Consider the following 23,411-nt stretch of genomic DNA (forward strand, 5'->3'; position numbering starts at 1 on the left):
TCAAAATAGCAGTAATAATATTTAAAATATTACTTATCTAATCCAAATCTTATAAAATCCTTATTATTTCACAACTACCAACCATATGATTTAAATATAGAAAATAATCCAATAATTATAAAATTGGATAATAATCATGACTCGTCTCAAATCCAATAAATTAAAAATTGCCTTAATTATCTCTAATGAAATAATTTCTGAAATTAAGGCTATAAATAGCTATATGATTTGAGACTTACTCATAAAAAGACTTTTCAAAGGTTTTGGGTCTTACAATTTTATCCTTGCCTCATTTTTCGAGTTAAGCCTCAAAGTAACTCCTAAAGTTACCCTCGAGTCTCATAGTGATTCCTGAAGTTAATAATTACTCATATTTATCCCTGAAGTTGCACTCCGGGACTCAGACTCGTCCTTTCGGCAAATTTTGTCTACCTGGCGCAACCGGAAAGCTGAGTTGGACTCGTTGGTGACACGTTGTCAAAACGCAAACGACGTAGTATTTGGTGTGGTGCCAAAATGACGTAAAACGACGTCGTTTTATGCTCAAAACCTCCCTCTATCAATGTTATACTAACATATTGTCTTCCCCTCTCAAAACACAACACAAACACAATACAAGTAGAAGTCTCTTCTTCTCTGCTACTTTAATCACTAGCATCGGTGCGATTGCAGTTACCGAAGCAATTTCCATCGAGAACCCATACTTTGGAGAATCGGTTTCATTATCTGCATCAGACAGAGAGTTGTAAAGGCTGGTTTCTCTGAAACAGGTAAGTAAAAAGAAGAGATAAATATGTGGTAAAGCTCTATTTTTATTTTTGTTGTTAATTTAATATTTATAATGGGTGAATACATTTTCTTCAAGTGTAATGTGTCGGTATGCATGCTTGTGTTTTGTGCTACTTGCTAGGGTTTGATTAGAATTAAATTTCTTAGTGGTTAGGCCAATAAAATTATAGATTGACTAGGAAATTTTCGTTAACATGGAAACTTTTTTTTTGTCCTAGGATTTATTGCATTTACAGTTGACAACAGGATGTTATGTTTTAGTTATGGAATTTTCAACTTGGTAATGTGGTTGAAGTTAATGAGTCTGATATAACAAAAAAATTTTAAAATTGCAGATGAGTGATCATTTGATTACCATCATATTTTACCACGGAGGATCATTTATAACAGAGGTTAATGGAAGTATATCTTACAACGGTGAAGAGGTTTTTGAGTTGTCGGGAGTTGATATAGACACACTGAATGTCTGTTTTGTTCGGGACTACCACAAGAATATTGGTTATGACAAGGTAACTCAAATATGGTGGCTGGTGCCTAACAGGCCTTTACAAAATGGTCTAAGGGCTATAACATGATAAGGAACTCTTGGAGATATGTTACTTTGCTCAGCAGAACAAGGGCTATTCATGTAGACTACGAACATGGAGTTTCGGAACCTCTGTATAGTGAAGAAGCAGAATCAGTGTCAGCTAAAGGCAAGGAGCTGATGGTAATACAAAACTTTATTCTCACTCCAAACCCCACCAACAATGTCATAGCTGAACCAATTTTCACTATAACACTATCTACTCCAACTTCTGAACCAAATGACACCACTATTCCTACCTAAAAAATAGTCTCCATAACAAAGATTGAGAGGGTTAAATGGTTAATAAGGATACTTGTGAGTATTTGAACAAGTGGCCTAGGGACTCTTGGAGCGAAATTTTCTTCAGTAATGTACCTAAAATAGACAATATCTGCAACAATGCTTGTGAAGTCTTCAACTCTAGGATAAAAAAAAGTTAGAGCCAAGCCTATTATTACACTCTTTGAACAAGTCAGGATGTACGCAATGAGGTCCATCACTAGGAACAAAGTCAAGGTTAATTCAAACACTGGGATTCTACCTCCTATACAGCGCAGCAAGTTAGAAAAGATAAGAAAGGAGTCAAAAAGTTGGGTCCTGATGTGGTCTGGTGACACAGAGTATGAGAAATTTAAAGTTCATGGCTGGCCAACTAACATAGTTGTGGATTTGAAAAAGAGGCTCTGCATAAGTAGTTTTCTGAAAATTGAGTGGTAATATTCTTTTACTTGTTTATTGTTATCTTATTATTATTAGGGCAATTCTATGGTGTAGAAGGAAAATTCCTTCTATACATGTAGAAGACACGTGTAAGGAGATGAGACTATTATGGTGGCATGGTCCTTTAATTATGAGTTGCATAATGTATTGTGTGATTTTATTGAAATGGGACAAACTCTGTATTTGTTACAGGAGTGGGATAGGTGAGTAGTGATAATTAATAGGGTCATTATTCTATGTAAGTAAAAATAATTAAAGTATGATTATTATAATATTATGTTAATATAATGAGCCTGTAATTAGTGGTTGAGGTTTTTGTTTTGTGGGCCAAGTTTTATATATGTTAGTACCAATATGAGTTAGCCCGAAATGGAGGAGGTTGAAATTTGGGTCATGGGACGGACATACAAGAATATAAGATTGACATATGTTCAAGACCAAAAAAAAATGACATATGTTCGCTGATGTTGAATCCTTTTACCTAAACCTTAGGATTAACATATGCTTTTGATTTTTAGATTTAAATGATTGATTTATTTTTTAATTATTATTATTATTATTATTATTATTATTATTATTATTATTATTATTATTATTATTATTATTTAAATAATCAATATAACATTATTAGTGAACAGAAAATCTTAAAATATAAACTATAATCGGACTTACTATTTAATTTGTTACTGTCTCACAATTCTTATTTTAAATTATCTGATTTTATATTGGCAATAATTTTGATTTGCATAAATGCTACATAAAAATAAATAAAAACCTATTATACTTTTAATTCATGATTTTTTGTGTTAGAAAATTTTTATATTCCAATTGCAATTTGCAATTCTCAATTTTTTTTGTGGAAAGTAAAATAAATAAAAATTTAATTTTTAAAATAACAAAATAATTGTGTGTTATTTTACAATATTATTATTTACAATAACAATTTAAATCAATTTAATAAAAATAGATATTGTCGTGTTATTGTAATGGTATGTTTCTAATTCTTTTCTTCCTTTACAGATTACAACACGTGATATGCACTAATTTGAAAAGGCCAATAGAATTCAGTTGTTTTCGTATACTTTGTTTCTCAAATTATATGAATCAAGACATTTACCGATATTTATTTTCTTATTTAATTTGTCTTTGTAGGAGTAATTTAAAATAGATGAGGTGTCTTTCTAAAATCTTAACACATTCTCCTTTGAGATTAATAAGCATTATAAAACTAAGTTCATATACCCACTTGAAATCGATACAGTCTTCAAGCTTCGTGAGTTCCGTTTCAGAGAAATGGCTCCAGGCAAGATGCATGTCGTGAGAAAAGGTCTGGTTCCGGGTATATATACTTCTTGGGAGGATACTAAGGTTCAGATAGAAAGTTTCAACAACAGGAAATATATGTCAATTCTATATTCTTATATGTTCGTTTCATGACCTAAATTTTCAATCTCCTCCACTTCGGGCCTAACTCATAATGATAATAACATATATAAAATTTGGCCCACAAAACAAAAACATTAACCACTAATTACAAGCTCGTTAATATTAATAATCAATTATGATTAATATCAATATCAATAATTATTTTTTATAATTATTTTTTGTACTACTAAAGGCTATATATAGTGTTTTTTTTTTTTGTAGAATAAAAAAGATTGTGATTCATAACATTTTTGTAAAGTTATACCGTATAGACATAAGATTAATTAGATAACAAATTGAATTTTAATTAATATGTTTTATTTTCTGCTCATATTTTTTTATTAATTATTTTATTTTTTATATTTACAGTAATATTGAATGTATAAAAGAAAAAAATAATATTGAATGTTATCTATTTTATTTATTTAGATTCATAATTAAATTTGATATAATTATAGCAAGTATCTAGGATTAATAATAACATGATAGTATAATTTTAAGTTGTATAATATAATAAAAAAAATGTAGCAATTTATGTATGTTTCCTATATAGCAATAATATTATATATATTTATATATCTCCTCTTTTAGCTCTTTTCTAAAAATATTGGCATATAATTAATGTCGATAACATATATATTCAGTAAGTATCTCCATTGTTTTATATATATATATATATATATATATATATATATATATATATATATATATATATATATATATATATATATAAGGATTAATAGTGAATTGTTACCATTATTTATCATCTAGAAAATTCGTACCTCAGACATAGAACTTCTTCTTTTTATTATTTTTCATACTTAAGGGATACTAACTATGATTCTATCAACAGTATTACCTATGATAGATTATGTAATGAAAAAGTTTGAAAAATAAAGACAAGAATTATAAAGTTATGAAAAGTCTCATCCAAATTTGACAAGAACAACACGACTTACATAGAAATGGTTCTTATAGATGATAAGGTAAGTTGATTATTTTCCATGATTCTTTCACGTGATGCTAGGTCCATTTTATAAATATTTTTTGTTTATATTTTAAGTTTATTTGATAAATAAACCCTTGCACGAATTAAAGACAGTGCGATTTTATAGATTTATAAATGAGTGCTAATAGCCTTTATATTTAATTTGTTTTAGAGTGTGATAATAGCCAATTTGTTTGTTGGTAGATTTAACTATTACTATATTATTTATGATCACATTCAGTATATATGTCTAATTTATTGAACAAAGTAGATTATTAAAATCGATTAATAACTATTTCAGAGTTAATCTAATTAATACTAAATTTAAAAAAAAAACAATGCATAACATATTATTTTTTTATTAATCAAATTATTATAATTTAAATTAATTTTATAAAATAATTTAAAATTATAATTTCAATCTTATCACGTGCATTGCACGGATAATTACACTTGTATTAACATAATAATAATAATTTAACTATTTTTACTTATACAGAATAATGACTCTATTAATTATTACTATTTACTTATCCCACTCCTGCAACAAACACAGAGTTTGTCTCCTTTTAATAAAGTCACACATTACATTATGCAACTCATAATTAGAGAACCGTGCCACCATAATAGTTTCATCTTCTTACACGTGTCTTCTACCTGTATAGAAGGAATCTTTTTGCACCATAAAATTGCCTTTATTATTATTACTATTATCTGATATTATAGTTAGCTTATTATTGTTGTCTTTGTTGTTGTGTTAATGCTGTTTAGGGATGCCATATGTGCATACTTGTGCTGCATTGGCAAGGGCTGGTAAAAGACCAGATGAGTTTTGTCATCAGTGCCTCAGTGGTTGCCAATGGAAGTATATAATAACACATATGCCTTCTATATCAATCCAATTTCAGGTCAAGCACTATGAAAAAAGTTACCATATAACAGACTACAAACACTAAAGTTTAGAAAGAAGCCAGGTCCACTTAAAAAAAGAAGAAAGGATGCATATGAGGAGCCAAGTGGGAGTAAGAAGCAGAAGACCAAGATGAAAAGAATTTATAAAAAAGATTGTTGTCGTTATTGTGGTGAATCACGACACACCAAAAGAAACTGTGCAAAGAGAGCTGCTGATGAGGAGGCTATTGCTGCTGCTAATGGTGGTGAAGGTGAGGCCAAATCTGCTCCAGATGGTAAAGGTCAGGCTAATGATGACTCGATGGAGGAGTCGTGAATTAGTTGTGGTATCCTGTACTGTAACCGGTACTTGATCATTGGGTAGTACCTGACTTGAGTAAAGTTGTAGTGATCCTTCCTACCGAAAAGGTTGGAAAGTCTCGGAGGCTGAAAGCCAAGGATGGGAATATGGTTGACTCAGAATTGACATAATAAAAACGGCCCAACTTCATCACCAAAGGAAGGAAGAGCTTTGCCCATTCGAATTATCAAGATCCGGCTACCCAAGTAAGAAAGATTTCTAATAACAAAAAAAGCGAGGAGAGCGGTCTACAAGAGTAAGTGAATGGTTAATTCACTCAAGTCTTTCTTGGAAGTGAAAAACCAAAAGATGCTATGCTACCTACCAAAGAACGCATGGATAAGTGGGTGAGCAAGCGAAGCCCCAGGTTCAGAAAGAATAGTAGGTACCGGAGTAGTAGATACCTGAATGATTCTTGAGCTGCGCTAGCCACACTTGTCCCATAATCCCCCACTGAAATTCAGCTTGAACTCAGTCAACTACCTTAGCAGAAACTGATGACTCTCAATAGGTTCACAAAATTAGATGACATTTATTTTATTATAGGCATGTTCTTATCCAGTTTACTAACTATTTTAGATGTTTTCACTAATAGGTTTTGTCCTCTCCTGTGAGGCCACCAAAACTCCCTCCCAAAAGGAAGTTATCTGTTGAGTTAAGAAATTAACTAATTTAATTGATGATGACAAATATTATTTAATTGGGTGATTAATTTGTTTTGAATGTGTTTGGTTAAGTGTTGCAAGTCATAAATCAAAGAATCAGCATCCCAATTGGAAGGAAACAAAAACCAGTTTATTGGTGAATATCTAACCAACAAAGCCCAAAGTCACTAAGAAAAGAAACCAAATGGGCTAAGAAGTAAAAAAAGAAAATTCAAGCCCAAGTTGATCCTACCAAACTTCTCATACAAGATTGATGTCTTCACTCTCTTTTATTGCTTTGGTCAGCAATAAAACAAAAGAAAGAAAGCTATTGGCCCAAGGAAATAAATGAGCCCATATTCACAAGCAAGCCCATTAGGTGATCCAAGTTCATTCCTTATCTAACTTAGTGGCTAACCAAGTAACTAAAGTTCATTTGCATCTGAACTAATCCCTTCTCCACTGAACCAACTCTCTGTTCTCGTTCTTCTCTTCTCTCACCCACGCATGACAATATGACTATGTTAGGGTTCACATCCTAGAAGAAAAAAAGAGTTTCTGGTCGCAAGCTTTGTCTTTCAGACAATACACAAAGAAGAAAAGGGGAAGAAGCTTCTTGAAGAAAAGGTCAAATCAATGAAGCCAAAAGTAAAGGCCTCCTCTAACTTAATCAAAAGATAAAGGTAGATTGTTTCTATTTACATGCATGTTGATAGCTTGATTAAAACCTACCTTCTTCTACACATACCATTTCGGGAAAAAATGAAGAAAGTGGTGTCTGCTTTTTCCTGATGTGAATCAATGAATGAGATTGTTTCTTGGAGCCAAAGCACAAGATTAATGGCTTGGATTCTGATAAGCTGATTGAGAGAGAAAAATGTTACTGCTGCTGTGTTTGCTATGAGGCTTAGTTCTAAGTCGAAATCCCTGATTTTTTGGGCTGATGGAAGAAAGAGAGAAAGGCTAATTTCCAGCTGGTTCAAGAACCAAGGAGCTGAACCCTAGTCGTGGCTAAAGAAAGATACAAACAGGAAAATTACTTCAGTTTGAAGGTAAGGAGAGATAACCAGAGTTTGGTGAGTTGTGTTCTGAGAAGAAGTTCCCTGAAGAAGTTCCTCTACTTGGACAATGCTTTCTTTCAAAGAAGCATTCTGCTAATATTGAAGAACTAAATCAGAGGCTTGTAAATCTGGTTTATCACATAGCAAAAAGGCTATTGAAGAATCAATCTCCTTCATGTTTTACAGATTGTAATTTACTTTTCAATGTTTATCTTTCTGTAATTTCTTGAGTGAAAAGGCAATATTGTGAGAACTCATGTAAAAGCCAAATGAGTGAAAAGAGGCTGAGTGATACACTTGAGAGAAAAGTCTAGAGTTATTTCGGATTTCTTTAGGTAAGTTTGTGTCTTGTATCTAGTACCAGTGAGGTACGCCTTTCTTAGTTGGGTGAGCACTAAGAGTGAAGAGTTAGGTATTAGCATAGCCAATGTCAAGTTAGGTTAGAACTTGAGTGTGAGAGGATTGTGTTAATCCTATGGAATTGGTGTATGTAATACTTTAACTTTAGTGAAAATTCCACCACTGTTATGGTGGAGACTGGACGTAGGTTGCATAGTACAAGGCAACCGAACCAAGATACATGATGATGTTAGCTTTTCTCTTCTCTGCACTATTCTATTTTCTGATATTCATGAGACAAAAATAAATTGTCTCATAAATTTCTGCTGCTGAGTTCAAATAGAATCAGAATTGAAAGTATGCTTTAAAAGGGTTAAGTTCAGTAACTCAAAGAAAGGCACAGATTCAACCCCTTCCCGCCCTTTTCTAAGCCTACTACAACCTTCATTATCCAAACAAGAAAAATCAACTTCAGGAAGTAACAAACCAACAGCAACCACCCCACCCACTGCTACCCCACCAGCAAGCAGTCAACTAGCAAGGAATCATTCGTCAAATCCTATGCAAGGTGCAACACAGGGGACCGTTACAAGGATTGAAAATTTCAAGAAGTTTGTGCCCAACCCTGGATTTAGACCACCCTGATACGAAAAATGAAGACTAGGATTATTATGTTTAGGATCATATTATTTTGATGAAAATGTATGCTTTCTTAATTAGGATCCTAGTGTTGGGGATTTTAGTGTTCAAAACTTATAAGGGCAATACGTTAAGAACTTTGATATACTTGTTGACCATTGTTCTGGCTCTATAATGCCTATTTTGGGTGTGTTTTCTACATTATGAATATGGATTATGACTTTCTTGAATTGAGCTATGTCAGATTTTTTGTTCTATTTTGGTCTCTAATATGCAATTAAGATTAATTCCATTAGATGAATCCATTAGTAGTGCACGAACAAAAATATGCATATAATATATTGTTTATTCAATTTCCAAATTATTGTTGCACAGTAATGTCAAACAGTTTAATCTGCATTTCTTTCAAATAAAAGGACAGGTACAAGTACATGAACAACATATGCATATCACATGTTACTTGTTTTTTGCTAGATACAATTGACCCTGTTGCCTATCCAACTTTAAGAGAAGCAAAACTACTGTAATCAGCAGCAGCATACATGCAAACAGGAAAATCTTTCCCATTTTTAGAATCCTAACTTCAGACTCTAATCTTTCAAGTTTCTAAGCAATCTTCATCTTCCATTCTTCATTGTCATTTGAAGAGCTTGTTCTACCATCACATGTTACCGCATCTTCTTCTAGAATTTTATTTACCCACAGAAATAACCCACACCACCTCTTACCTACAATCTGCACCCAAAAAAGTGAATCAACCAAGTTTATATCCAGAATTACAGCAAACAACAACAACAACCACTTACATTATAGTTTGGGCATCCCAGAAACGGTCTCCCTGGATTAGAATCCATCACAGACCATCACAACACTGGTCTCGACCCGCACCCACACCATTCTGGCAAACACAAATCTTTGTTTCTAATCATTCTCCTCATGATGCTTCTAAATGATCGTGGGTTGTTCGAGCTCCCAACTACGTTGCTCGCGCTAGCCATAACCATGTGGTTTTGAAGATGGAGAAGACACTACACGAGAAGAAAGAGAAGAGAGTCAGCTCTATTGTGATGGACAAGAGAAGAGAAGAGAGTCAAGCTTCAAAATTGGGGATTAGAATTTTTAACCTCACATTAGGGACCAAATTGAACCAAAACATTTTATGTCGCCACGTCAGCTAGCCGTTCTTCTGATAGCGTGTCACTAACGAGTCCAACTCAGCTTTCCGGTTGCGCCAGGTGGACGAAATTTGCCAGATAGATGAGCCTGAGTCCCGGAGTGCAAATTCAGGGATAAATATGCATAATTATTAACTTCACGGATCACTCTGAGGCTCAAGAGTAACTTTAGGGACTACTTTGAGGTTTAACTCCTCATTTTTCTCTTTTTTTTCCGTGCACTTTCTTCCTCCAAGAACAAGGACTCTCTTTTCTCTTCTTCTTCATCTTTGTTATTGTTCACCTTTATCCTCTAGAAACAAGGTTTCTCTCCCTCCTTTCCTCCCTTCTCCTCTCTCTCAGTTGGATACACTATCACAACTGTGGGCCTGAAGAAGGTTGTTCGCAGCCACCATCTTGCGAAGGTCCTATGTTATCATCGTTGATGCATTTCTTTGTTCTTGCTTTATGTTTTGGAAAAGTCTGTGGTGCTGACTGCAAAAATTAACATGTGAAGTTAACACTCCGTGACGAGCTGTGATTTGGACGTGTGCAAATAATCTTTAACCACGGCAACGGATTGATGAAACAACTATGACACAGCCAAACGTATCCCATTTTCTGTTGGGAAAAGACAATTAATTAAGTGTGATTAGGTGATTAAGCTTAAAACGTTAATGGGCTGAACTTTTGACATGCTAATGGGTCAGGATTGATATGCCATGCCAAAAAATTTACGAATCTTATAATCATATTGCAGTTATTCGTATGAACCACGAATACACCAGAAATATAAATAATAATCTATTACTAAATATTTTACTAATCTTATAATCACATTATAATTCAGTAGTAAAACCTTAATTTCTCAATTTATTTTAACATATATTTAACTACTGTTTGAATTAAAATTCCTGTAACAGGTACTTTCGAGTTCCATTATATTAACTCTACCTAGCACTTCAATAAATCATTAAATATCTACTATAATATATATTTATTATTTGTTCAAAAAAATAACTCTCTCGCTCTAGTCATTATATATTTTTTAATTAATTACTATTTATTTATTTATTAAGCGAATAATTTATTTATTTATTTTTGAGTAATAATTTAAAAAATTATAACTCAAATAAATAAAAGAAAGGAAAACTAAATATTTATTACAATAAATTTATTTAAATAATAATTTATTATTTTTACTGAGTTATGACTCAAATAAATCTATTATAATAAAAAGGTCTTTTTTATTTTGTAATTTATTTGAGTAATAATCTTTCAAGAGCAATAAATTATTACTCAAGTAAATTTAAAATAATAAAAAATTATTTATTTATTTATTTATTTGAATAATAATTTTTTAAAAATAATAAATTATTACTCAATAATAAATAAATAAATAAATTTATAAATGAATGATAACTAATTCAAAAAGAATAAAGTTTTATATCCAAATAAAATAATTATCTAAATCTATCCAAGTTGTTATAACAACTTTTCAAATTATGCGCTCCTTCTCTTTCTCCTTCTCCATTTCTTTCTCCTTCTCCTTCTCCTTCTCCTCCTCCTCATATTTCTTCTTCTTCCAATGAAGTACAAGCAGACTTCTTCTTCTTCTTTTTCCTTTCCTTCTTTTTCTCATCTTTTTTTTTTCTCCTCCTCCTCCTTCTTTATTGCTATCACTAATAACACTAACATTTTGCAAACGTCTTTATTAGTTCTGGTTTTCTCTACTGTCATCATTAAATAATTTTGGTTCATTTCTTAATTTATTTCGGCTCATTTATAGTTAATTGTTGGTTTATTCACTTGATGCTGCTGATAAGTATTGACCAAATTTTGTATTCACAAGTGAACCGAAATTAACACATAAATGAATCGAAATTAATTCACAAATGAACCAAAGTAAACTAAAAATAAAATGAAATTATTTAATGATGGCACCAGAAAAAATCAGAACCAATAAAGATGTTAGTAAAATATTGGTATTGTTGGTGATGATGATAACGAAAGAGGAAAAGAAGGAGAAAATGAGGAGGAGGAGAAGTAGAAAAAGAATCTGTGTGCGAGACAAAAAAAAAAGAAGCATGGAGGAAGAGAAGAAGAAAAAACATATGTAACGACGCTCTTTTAATGAAAGTGATTTTTTTTGGTGTTGAACTTATTTAAATAAATTTAAATAAAAAAATACTTAAATGTGTAACAATTCTAATTCAAAAAACATATAATGAGCAATGGTTATTGTTTTTTTTTTAAATAACAACTACATCTTACTATAGATATTTATTTTATATTACTTCATACATGGTAATTAATTCAAACGTGAAACGTTCTATAACATATTAAAATTTTTTTGGTAAGATAATTTTTTAATCATACATGATTTCATCTTATCTTACCATGTTTTTGGTATGGCATTTTAATTTATGAAAGTTTCTAAAAAGGAAGTTAGATCATATCACTCTTGGTTTATTCGTGTATCAAAAGTTCAATCCATTAACATCCTAAATTTCTTAATCAAACTTAATTAACTTTCTTCTTTTAACAGAAAATAGGATACATCTGGCTCTATAACAATTGTTTCCTCAAATCTGTTGCCGTAGTTAAAGATTATTTTCATGCGTCTAAATTATAGTGGGCACATAGTGTTAACTTCACATGTGACTTCCGCAATCAGCATTACATACCGACTCTTATCTTTTTTTATTCTTTTCTCTTCTAATGTGTAGACTTGTTTCTTTTTTATTCATTTTTATTTTATTTTTAATTTTATTTTTTATGTATTATATATGTTAATGAGTAAGTTAATTATAGAAAATAGAATACATTTGGTTCTGTAACAGTTGTTTTCTCAAATCTATTGTCATAGTTAAAGATTACTTCCATGCATCCAAATCAAAATCGATCACGTAATGTTAACTTCACATGTTGACTTTCACAGCCAGCATTTTTGTTTTTTTTAATGTGTAGATTTGTTTTTTTTATTCATTTTTATTTTATTTTTAATTTATTTTTTTCATGTATTATATATATTAGTAAGTAAATTAATTATAGTTTGATTAAGTATGCATAAAGTGTTGTATATATATTGGTTGAGTAACGTTATTGAAGTAGAGTATATTCATTTTTATAATTTATAATTTTATTTTGATATTCATTTTTGCACTTCATAATTTTATTTCTCTTTTCTTTTTCTCTCTCTGCTTTCTTCAAATTTCTGGACACAAATCCTAATAATATATGTATGTAAAATTTTGTTTTGTTGTTTAAATTTGCATTGGATTATGAAAATGAAATTATACATTAGTTTTGATTATGTAATTTTTTTTCTTTTACTGGAAATAAGAATCATATTGATGGAAGAAGATGAAGGAATAGATATAAAGTTAATGATTTTTTTTATATATTAAGGGTAAAATAAATTTTTTAAAATAATGTGTATTCTGTCTATTATAATTGCCAAATACAATTCTTTTTAATCGTGTTTTTATGTTTATTTGGATGCCATTATTTTGATAAAAAAAACTTTTTAAATTTTTTTACTTTTTAGCGTGTTTGACAAATTTCTAATAGTAAAAATAAAAATACTAGAAAAGTAAAAAATATCTTTTTTCAAAAGTTACGATTTACATTTTTTTAAAAGATTTTTTTTCTTAAAAAAAGATGGTTTTTATGTAATAAATAAACAAAAAAATACTTTTATATTTATACCCCAACATAATTGATATATAAAAAGATCTTTTTACATGAATTATTCAAACATAAAATTATTTTTATTTTTTTATAAGATCTTTAAATAAAATAACTCAAAAAAAAGATATTTTCTTAAAAATTCGTCCAAACAAGTCCTTTGTGTATGTATGCTTGTCTTAGTATTCATATCTTTGTGTTGTTTCTCGGTCTTTATATGAAAACAGGATAAGACAAGACATTGATGGACAGAGACACAAAATTTTGTATTCTTGTATTCTATTTGGTTATAAATTAGAATAAATTATGAAAATCTAATTTATTCTCATTTTTTTTCATTCAAAAAATTTGAGATGAAAAATATAATAATAAAAATATATAATTATAAAAAATTAACAAAAATAATAAAAAAATAAAAAATAAGTTGTGTCTCTTGTTAGTGTCTCTGTATCCTTCCTGTAAGGATAGACACAAAATACACTAATTCAGTGTCTCTAGACACACTGTTTCTGTCCATGTTTCTTCTGTTCATGTCTCTTCTGCCAAACATAATTTTATATTTCTGTGTCCATGTCTCAGTGTCTTTATCTCTGTAAACAAATAACAGCCTATAAGACATGAACCAAATGGAACCCTAGTCACTCTACCGCTGTCATGTCACTGATTCCTCACCTCACTAATGCACACTTTGCATCACTTACTACACCTTAATATTAACAATAACCACACTTCTTCACTCCACTACAACTCCTCATTGCCAACACTACGCCGCTGCACCACTTTCGGCGACTCTTTCTCTTTCACTTTCTCGTATTTTAATATTCTCTTCAATTTGATTTCTTTTTTTTTTTTATTGTTTTAAGTGGATTAGAGTTAGATGCGTGTATAAAAATGTATACAAGTAACACACAGATATAGGCATACACATGCACACATAAAGAACACTTAAAGATCTCGAGTTAGTATAAAAATCAATAAAATCTGACTCTTTAAAATCATCTTCTATCGAGGACACACATAAAAAGAAGAAAAAGATGGTTAAGTCCAACTCTCCTTCATTTTGATCAATTTGCCTATCAATGAGACACAATAAGTCCACATCCTATACTCTCTATCTGTCCCCTATTATTAACGCTGCAACATTTTCACTCAATTTATCAACATTCTAAAATCATAACTTTTACAAAATTTATTTAACCTCAATTCTTGAAAGTTGAAAAGCATAAAACTAAACTCTTCAATTTTTCTAGCACCACAAATCTCATCTCAAACCAAACTTTTAAAGGTAAATTATGACCCACCAAAATCTATAGAAATTCTACCGTACATACACTCTACTTCTCCATTCTTCTCTTAACCTATTTCAATCCATATCTCTACCTATTTAATTCTAACATTCTTTACTCAATTTATTTTTAAATTTCAAATCCTCTAATCCTTTCCACTTCCATACACCCCTTTTAATTTCACATTTTAAAAGTTAAAATTTACACTTTTTAGACTTCATTCTATGCCAAAATAAATAAATAACAAGTTTTGTATATTAAGAAAAACAAAAATAACAACGAACTTTACGCTTCGTAAAACAAAAATTTGTATTTTATTAAGCCCATGAGTCCATGACTCCACTTCAACACTTATCTCTCTCACCCTTCATATTTTCTCCCTAATCTCTTTACTCCATCTTCTATTTCATTCTCATTCTTCTTAGTTTGTATTCTCCTCCTTCTTCGTGTGAGTGTATTTCACTCTTAGAGTTGCTGTCTCTGCTTAAAGTATGATAAATTGATAATAATAATACTTATTATTTGTTAGGTTGAATTATTGAACCTTAAAATTACATGGTATAAACCATGATTTTGAAAATCGGATCGAACCTATCGGTCGGATTGATCTGATTTTGAACAAACTTTTTCTATGATTTGGCTCGACTTAAAAAACCGATAAATATAAAACCGTTTCGAAACTGTTGAACTGGATGAAAATCAATCGATCCAACCGAACTGGGACCCGCCCGGTTTTCACTCAGCTGCCTCAAACAGTATCGTTTTGGGATTAAAAAAAAAAAACAGGAATTGAAGCCTTACACTCGCAGAGTGACACGAGCCATCATCCATTCATCCCTTCATCTTTCTGAAAGACATTGCTCTTCGCCTCTTCCCTGTTCCCTCTCTGAGAAAGGAAAGAGGAGACAAACCCTAGCATTCACCGCCGCTGCCGCTCTTCTCACCGCCGTCATCCCACCATCGTTTAGTCGTCCTCCACCGTCCCCTCTGCTGTGTTCTCCAACGCCTCTGCTCATTCGCCAACTTCTTCGTGTCGCATCGCCAGCTCCAGTTCGGAAGTTCGTCGCCCATCGTCCGTGGTTGTCCGTCGTACATCGCCGCCGGCGTTCTTGCTCCCTCTCCCTCATACTCTGCTCACTTCTCAGACCGAAGGTAATCTATGTTTTCTTGATTTTATTTTTGTTTTTTATTTCTTTCTTATCCCTGTTTTCTCTGTCTTCTTGCTTAGTTTATTGAGATTCATACTCTGCTCACTGCTCATTCGGTAATGGCTATTTTCTTTCTTATTTTTTTTTAATTGTTCAGTTCTTTGCTTGCTTGGATCAGTATGGTTTAGGATATTCATTTTCCTGAATGATTTGAAGCAGAATTTAAGTGGACCAATTTAATCTTGCTTGTTTTTTGAGATAATTTAATCTCCTTTGTTAACCTAATTTAATTTTGCTCGCAGTAAACCCCAATTATTCAAGCAGCTTTTTTGTATGAGTGCTAAAATTATGATAGAAATAGCTGTCAACAGCTTTTTTTTTTTTTTAATCTTGCATTTGGGCAGTATATTTGTTTGCAGTTTCCTTTTGCATCTTATTGAATGCATTGCTTACTGAATCTAATCAGAAGCTATGATGATGAATTTTGTAGCATTGGTAGGATACACGGTAGGATACTTTTAAAGATTTTGATTAATAGTAGAGTTCTCTTCCAATTATAGCTTGCAAATTCTTACTAGGTTTTGTCCAGGGCCTTCAATTCAATTTAGTTTAGAGTTATTTGTTATAAAAGAAGTCACATGTGAAATTCTTTTTTCTTTACTTTTCTTTTTCTTTACTTATCTTGTTTCAATGTATGCTAACAGCTCATGAATTAGTCTCTTAAGTTGGAAACTCTGATTTCTGTACAATCAGTTCCTACATGCTTTTAACTACAATATATAATTGGGATTCATTTCTACAAGTTTCTTGATATAAGTTTTCTTTAGCCTCTGTGTTAACTAGAAGAATGTAGTTCCATGATAGCGTATGGTCTTTAATGTTTGCTACTTTCTTGTATCTAGCTTTATTGTTGAGAGAATTTAATATGTTGCAGATTTACTAAGATCATATGACTTTAGTTGATGTAATGCTTTAAATTTGGGTGATATTTTAAAGTTTATATTAGATTATAATTATGTTTTAGTGTGTTTATTTATATTTTATTTATTATTTTATTATAAAACGGTTATTGCGGTTGAACTATGGTTGAACCAGTAAACTAGTGAATCAGTAACTAAAGCGGTTCGATGACCGGTCTGTTTTTCAGAACTTTGGTGTAAACATTTGAGATTTATGATAATTCTTCCTTTTCCTTTTTCTTGCATGAATCGAACATATAGTTGAGGCATTAGTCACACCAATTAAATAGTTGATTTCATTCTGGGTTCCATTTTTTTTTCTCCTTTCAGCTTTGACATTTTTTTTGGTTCCCTTCATTGTTTCACTTGCTTTGGTTACTATAGCACGGTAGATGTGAATAGTAAACTCGAGAGTTAACTCTCTAGAGTCTTGGTTGGCAACCATGCACTACTAGTTTGGCTTATTCCTTTTTCTTTTCCTTTTCTTTCTTCTTCTCTAGTTTGCTGAAAGTAATGAGTTTCCATTTCATGTTTTGTCAGTTACACAGTTTAGAAATTAAATTATGTTTAGTAGTTAACAATGTCTTGGTTGCTGAATGAACTTGCAGTAGGAGAACAGTGGACATTATACAACCATGTTGTTCTGTGGGGTGTTTAGGATTGATAAGATCTGCAAACAGAAACTGTTGTCTATAAAAAACAATGAGAAATGTTATAGGGTTAGCAAAATTTATTGTTTTTGGTTATTATTTTTAGCGCTGCGATAGAATTTACCTTTAAGTTTTAGATGCACTTTTTTGTCGCATATAAAACCAGATGCACTCCGCCATTTTGACCAACCTGCTTGGATCCTATGATTTACATCCTGTTCAATCTCTCCATTATCCTGTATGATGCACCCAAGATACTTAAAATTTTTAACTTTTTGTAGGATGTTTTTTCCAATCTTCACCTCTATATTGGGGTTTTCCATATATTCCGTCTTGCTACGGCTTATGCGCAGACCATACACTTCTAAAGCTTCTCTCCATAACTCCAACTTCTTATTTAGGTCTTTCCTTGACTCTCCCATAATGATGATATCATCGGCAAAAAGCATGCACCATGGCACAGGCTCTTGAATGTGCTCTGTGAGTACTTCCAAGACTAATGTGAAAAGGTATGGACTTAAGGATGATCCCTGGTGCAATCTTATACCAATAGGGAATTTCTCTGTCACACCACCTTGAGTCTTCACACTAGTTGTGGCCCCATCATATGTCTTTAATTGCCCGAATATATGCGATTCTTATTCTCCTCTTTTCTAAAACCTTCCATAAGATCTCTCTTGGTACCATATCATACGCTTTTTCCAAATCAATAAACACCATATGTAAATCACTTTTATTACTACGATACCTCTCCATCATCCTTCTTAATAGGTATATCGCTTTAGTGGTAGATCTGCCTGGCATAAATCCAAATTGGTTCTCTGTTACTTGTGTCTCTTTTTTCAACCTTCGTTCTATCACCCTTTTCCATAACTTCATAGTATGACTCATAAGCTTAATCCCTCTATAGTTTTCGCAACTTTGTATATCCCCTTTATTCTTGTAGATAGGTACCAAGGTACTCTTTCTCAATTCATCAGACATCTTCTTTGACCTTAAAATTTCATTAAAAAGTTTGGTTAACCAGTTGATGCCTTTTTCTCCAAGACCCTTCCAAACTTCAATCGGGATATTATCAGGTCCTACTGCCCTGTCATTTTTCACTATGCTGTATGGTACGGAGTGTTGGGCGACTAAAGGGGAGCACGAACATAAGCTGAGTGTGGCAGAGATGAAGATGTTGAGATGGATGAGTGGTCATACGCGATTGGATAAAATAAGGAATGAAGATATAAGGGAGAGAGTTGGAGTAGCACCCATTGTGGAAAAGATGGTTGAATCGCGTCTCAGGTGGTTTGGACATGTGAGAAGAAGACCGATAGAACATCCAGTCAGGAGGGTGGATGAGATGGAAGATGGACAAAGGGCAAAAGACAGAGGAAGACCTAAGAAAACTATCCATGAGGTGGTCAAACGAAATCTACATGTAAACGGTCTCTCTGTAGACATGATACATGACAGAGCACAATGGCGTCATATTATTTTTAGTTATCAGTTTAATTTTTTACTTTCATATTTTGCATCTTAAAAATTGTTAACTTAAAGTAACTAAATACTAGCTTTTTTACCTTCATATTTTCTGTAACTGCGTACAATAATAAATCCATCTCCAACCAAGAGATCGAGCTAAAAACTTCTTTCGAGGAATGAGCAAAACCTGGTCATTTCTCAAGAGAACAATAACTAAGGGACCCAAGGATTTGGAACCTACATGCTGATACTCATGATTTCGATAGCTATACCAGTGATTTAGAGAAGATTTTCCAAATGTGTTTTGTAGAACTCTAAGATAGCGTGAGTCTGTGTTACATGGTTGGAAAAGGATGACGGAATTATAAAATGACAAAATAAAAAATTAATTATCAAATTTGTAACTTCTATGATGTGTCGTTTTATTTGTTCACCTTACTAATTTGATCTATTTGATTAGTGTTTGTAGAGAATGGAGAAGAAAAAGGATTAGAATATAGGTTAGACTTGTAAGGCAGTTAGTTAGTTTGAGTTTGACCTATAGCTTGTTATAAACTTATTTTCAAGCACTACGTCTAGTCTGTTGTTGAATTTGACCTGGGCTAAAATTTAAAAGGTCTCACAATTAGGGGTGGCAAACGGGCTGAAGTCCGTCAAGCCGGCTCGCTTAACTCACGAAAAAAGGCTGGCCAGGCTAGAGTTTTGAAAAATCCACCTAACCTGCACTGCCTAACCCACGGGCTTTGGTAGGCTTCGGTGGGGTGGGGCGGGCTAGTCCAGTGGGCCCACCATTATGTTTTTGCTTTAAGGCCTAAAACGAAAACTATCTAAATCCATAAACCCAACTACCCAGCTCGGAACAAATAATCCTATCCATAAATACAATTCACTCCCATTAGGCTCCCCTCTTACCCATCTCACCTAGGGGTGTTCAAATCCAAACCGATCCAAATTAAACCGCTCATCCAATCCAATCCAAACCGAAACCGATTAAAACCGCACTAATTTGGATCTGATTGGATTTTATTTTTTACAAACCGCTGGATCGGATCGGATTTTGGATCTACTTTTCAAAACCGATCCAATCCAATCCAAACCGCACAATGTACTATAATATTATTATTTTATTATTATATTTATAATTATACTTATAACATGTTTAATTTATTATATATTTTTATATTATTCATGTATTATTATTATTTAATAAATAGTTTATGTTCAAAATGTTATTTATTATTTATTTTAACTAACCTATAATTTTATTTCTATGTTATGTTATCGTTAGTTTTTTAAGATATTGTTGAGACTTATTATGTCATTGTTAATTATTTAAAATTTGATGTTAAGACTTGTTATATGTATTTAATTTTTTTAATTTACAAAACCGCAAATCCAATCCAATCCAAACCGCTTGAAATTGGATCGGATCGGATCGGATTTTTTTTAAAACATCATCCAATCCAAACCGCACCGCAAATAAAATTAGTGTTCGGATCGGATGAGTTTTTGACTCAAAACCGATCCAAACCGCACCGCGAACACCCCTAATCTCACCCCTAACCCTACTCACAAGCTCATAATTCACAAGTTTGATTTGGAATGTTTGTATTTTACTCAAGTTCTAACTTGGATAATGTTTGATTGATTAGAGATTTGGATAATGTTTAATTCGATGCTTTGGACAATGCTTATTTTGATTTGTACAATGCTTGTTTGATTATTTTGTTCAAAAAGCTTGGTTGAAGATTACATTTATAAGAAATTGAGAATTATATGAATTTAGAAATCATTGGTTTATTAAAATGTTTGTGAATTGACTTTTTATGCCAATGTTTAATGGCTTAGTAATTTTTTTCGGAAAAAAAAAAAGCGAAGTGAGAGAATAAACGAGCTTAGCCCGCCGGCCTGCGAATCCGTTGTTAGGCAGGGAGGGGTAGAGATTTGGGAGTGCCTCGCTAGGCGGGGTGGAGTTGGCGGGCTTTTGGTGGGGTAGGCTAGCTTGCTTGCCACCCCTAGATACCATTATATTGATAGAAAAAGATCTTTTTTCAATGAAAAAAAAAAAAGATTTTTTTTTTATTTTTTAGCCTGTTTGACAAATTTTTAATAGTAAAAATAAAAGTAATAAAAAAATAAAAAATATAATTTTTGAGAAATTACAATTTATATTTTTAAAAAAGATTTTTTTAAAAAAAAGATGGTTTTCACCAAGGTTCTAAAACCGGACCGGTCATCGAACTATTCTAGTTACTGGTTTATTGGTCCAACCGGTGCAACCGTGGTTCAACTGAAAGAATCGTTTTATAGTAAAATAGTAACTAAAATATATATAAAAGTTTTAACAAAAATTTCAGCATAATTTCAAATTTTTATAAAGGTTAACCAGTGAAGTAAGTCAACTAAATCAGTACAGTTTTATACAACAATAATTAACCCCATTTTCCTTTTCCAAAATCCCATGGGTTATCAATAGTTTTTATCATAAATACCTCATTTTGTAAACATGCCTTCTGTTTCAGTTCTTCGATGAATATATATGACGAAGAATATGTTATAAAAATAACTGAATGAAATAATATAAAGCACAAAATCCTCAATGAACTATGTATAAACCAAATTTGCCAATACTTCATTTTGTGCTAATGCTATAACTATTTGCATTTCAACATGTTTCTGTTACACAATATATGAATTTTTTGGAGTTATCCAGTGTTAAATAGGATAATTTTATACAGGGTTACTCTTTCTCTGTTCTCACAATTTCACTATCAGATCAGCCGTATGCTTCTTCCTCATAATCCTTCATCTCATGTCTCTTTCTCTCATTGGTCCATGGCTGCTGGTTCACTTTCTTGGAATGTATCAGCCTTCTTCTGTTGCCACCAATCATCTGTCACTGTGGTCGCAAAAGAACAGCGAATTGGGATCCGCAAATTGGTATGTGCCACGCAAAGAGATGGGCCATAACTATGTAAAGACTAAAGAACTACCCTTTATGCCAATTGACATTTTTCCTCTCATGTTATTTGAACAGGTAATCTTGCGGTGTAAAGGCCTGGACGGCTATCGAGACCGTTCTTCCTTTGCAAAAAAATCTGACATTGTTTTTCATGATATGAATGTTGATGATTGCCTGCCCAAAATGTCTACTTTGTCTGCAGAGATGTTATACTATGCAGAGAGTGGCTTCATTCCTCAAGCGCACACTATATGGGAGCAACTTGTTAACAGTTCTTTTGTACCATCAATTAAATTCATCTCGAAATTGTTTGATGGTTATGAAAAGCACAGGAATTTCAATGGCGTGCTTGAGATTCTACATTATGTCAGTTGGAGAAATTTTGGCATATTACCTCATGTTTACTCTTTGGCTATCTCATGCTTTGGAAGAGGAGGACAGCTTGAGTTGATGGAAGAAACTGTAAAGGAAATGGTTTCGAGGGGTTTCCGTATTGGTTCCAAGACTGGTAATGCTTTCCTTTTGTATTACTGTATTTTTGGTTCTTTGAAAGAGATGGAGAATGCATATGCACGCGTTAAGAGATCTGGATTTATGATAAACGAGGAAGCAATCAGGGCCATGGCCTCTGCATATATAAGGGAGAGAAAATTCTATCATTTGGGTGAGTTCCTAAGAGATGTGGGTCTAGGCAGGAAAAATGTGGGGAACCTTTTATGGAATCTTATGCTACTTTCTTATGCTGCCAATTTTAAAATGAAAAGCTTGCAGCGAGAATTTCTCAGAATGGTGGAAGCTGGATTCCGGCCCGACGTTACAACCTTTAATATTCGTGCTCTGGCCTTTTCAAGGATGTCTTTGTTCTGGGACCTTCACCTCAGCATCGAACATATGGTAGATGCGAAAGTGATCCCTGATCTGGTGATATATGGCTGTGTAGTTGATGCATACTTGGATAAAAAGCTTGGAAAAAACCTGTACTTTGCTTTAAACAAGTTGAACTTGGATCATTCTCCGCAATTATTAACTGATCCACTTGTGTTTGAGGCTTTTGGTAAAGGGGACTTTCATACGAGTGCAGAAGCATTTTTGGAGTTCAAGACGCACAGACAGTGGACTTACAGGGTTCTAGTACAAAAATATCTTAAAAGATATTACCGGAGAGACCAGATATTTTGGAACTACTAATTAATTGGCAGATGTTTTATACTGTACAATGTCTGGCTAGGATGTTAGTTAGAATAACAAGCTGAGTTGCAGGCTTGCAGTTTCTGCAACAAATCGACTTACTTCTCTGTGTTCTTATGACAAGAGCTAAGTCTTACTTGTAAATAACATGTAGTTAACTTGAAATAAGCTTTCACTGATCAAGGATTCACTTGAGTCGATGTTTAGTTAAAACAATATGATTTGATAGTATAATTGAGGGCATGATAACATTAAATTATTTTTACAAACGTTAGGGATACAAATATAACGATTTAAACGATAGAAACACAATAGAATTTATTCCAAATGATGGTAACAAAAACGATATTTTACTCTTTTATTTATCCGGGAAATGAATGCATTCTTTACGATGTGTCTAACGGCTGAACAACACATGATGAGCCGAAAGATCTTTTCTTCTACCAACAAAGCGTAATGGTTAACATCTTAACAACACT

General features: G+C 32.4%; 1 protein-coding gene across 1 annotated transcript; it reads left to right on the forward strand.

Moving 5' to 3' along the window:
- The first annotated feature begins 516 nt into the window (after positions 1-516).
- LOC130980709 (uncharacterized) lies at positions 517-23,165 on the forward strand. Its single transcript, XM_057904361.1, has 13 exons — positions 517-521; positions 673-770; positions 1,008-1,069; positions 1,125-1,298; positions 1,331-1,498; positions 3,098-3,107; positions 3,339-3,416; positions 5,262-5,355; positions 5,454-5,683; positions 5,767-5,852; positions 15,342-15,707; positions 21,558-21,722; positions 21,820-23,165. The coding sequence occupies exons 1-13, from the start codon at positions 517-519 to the stop codon at positions 22,930-22,932; spliced, it is 2,649 nt and encodes an 882-aa protein (XP_057760344.1). The 3' UTR covers positions 22,933-23,165.
- The last annotated feature ends 246 nt before the right edge of the window (positions 23,166-23,411 follow it).

Source organism: Arachis stenosperma, chromosome 5 (genome assembly GCF_014773155.1).
Source record: "Arachis stenosperma cultivar V10309 chromosome 5, arast.V10309.gnm1.PFL2, whole genome shotgun sequence".
Taxonomy (NCBI): Eukaryota; Viridiplantae; Streptophyta; class Magnoliopsida; order Fabales; family Fabaceae; genus Arachis; species Arachis stenosperma.

Bases quoted from the DNA above. Each gene is read 5' to 3' on its own strand.
- LOC130980709 (XM_057904361.1), top strand. The intron at 771-1,007 runs GTAAGTAAAAAG...TTTTTGTCCTAG, and splicing joins GGCTGGTTTCTCTGAAACAG to GATTTATTGCATTTACAGTT. The intron at 15,708-21,557 runs GTAATCTATGTT...TTTCACTATCAG, and splicing joins GCTCACTTCTCAGACCGAAG to ATCAGCCGTATGCTTCTTCC.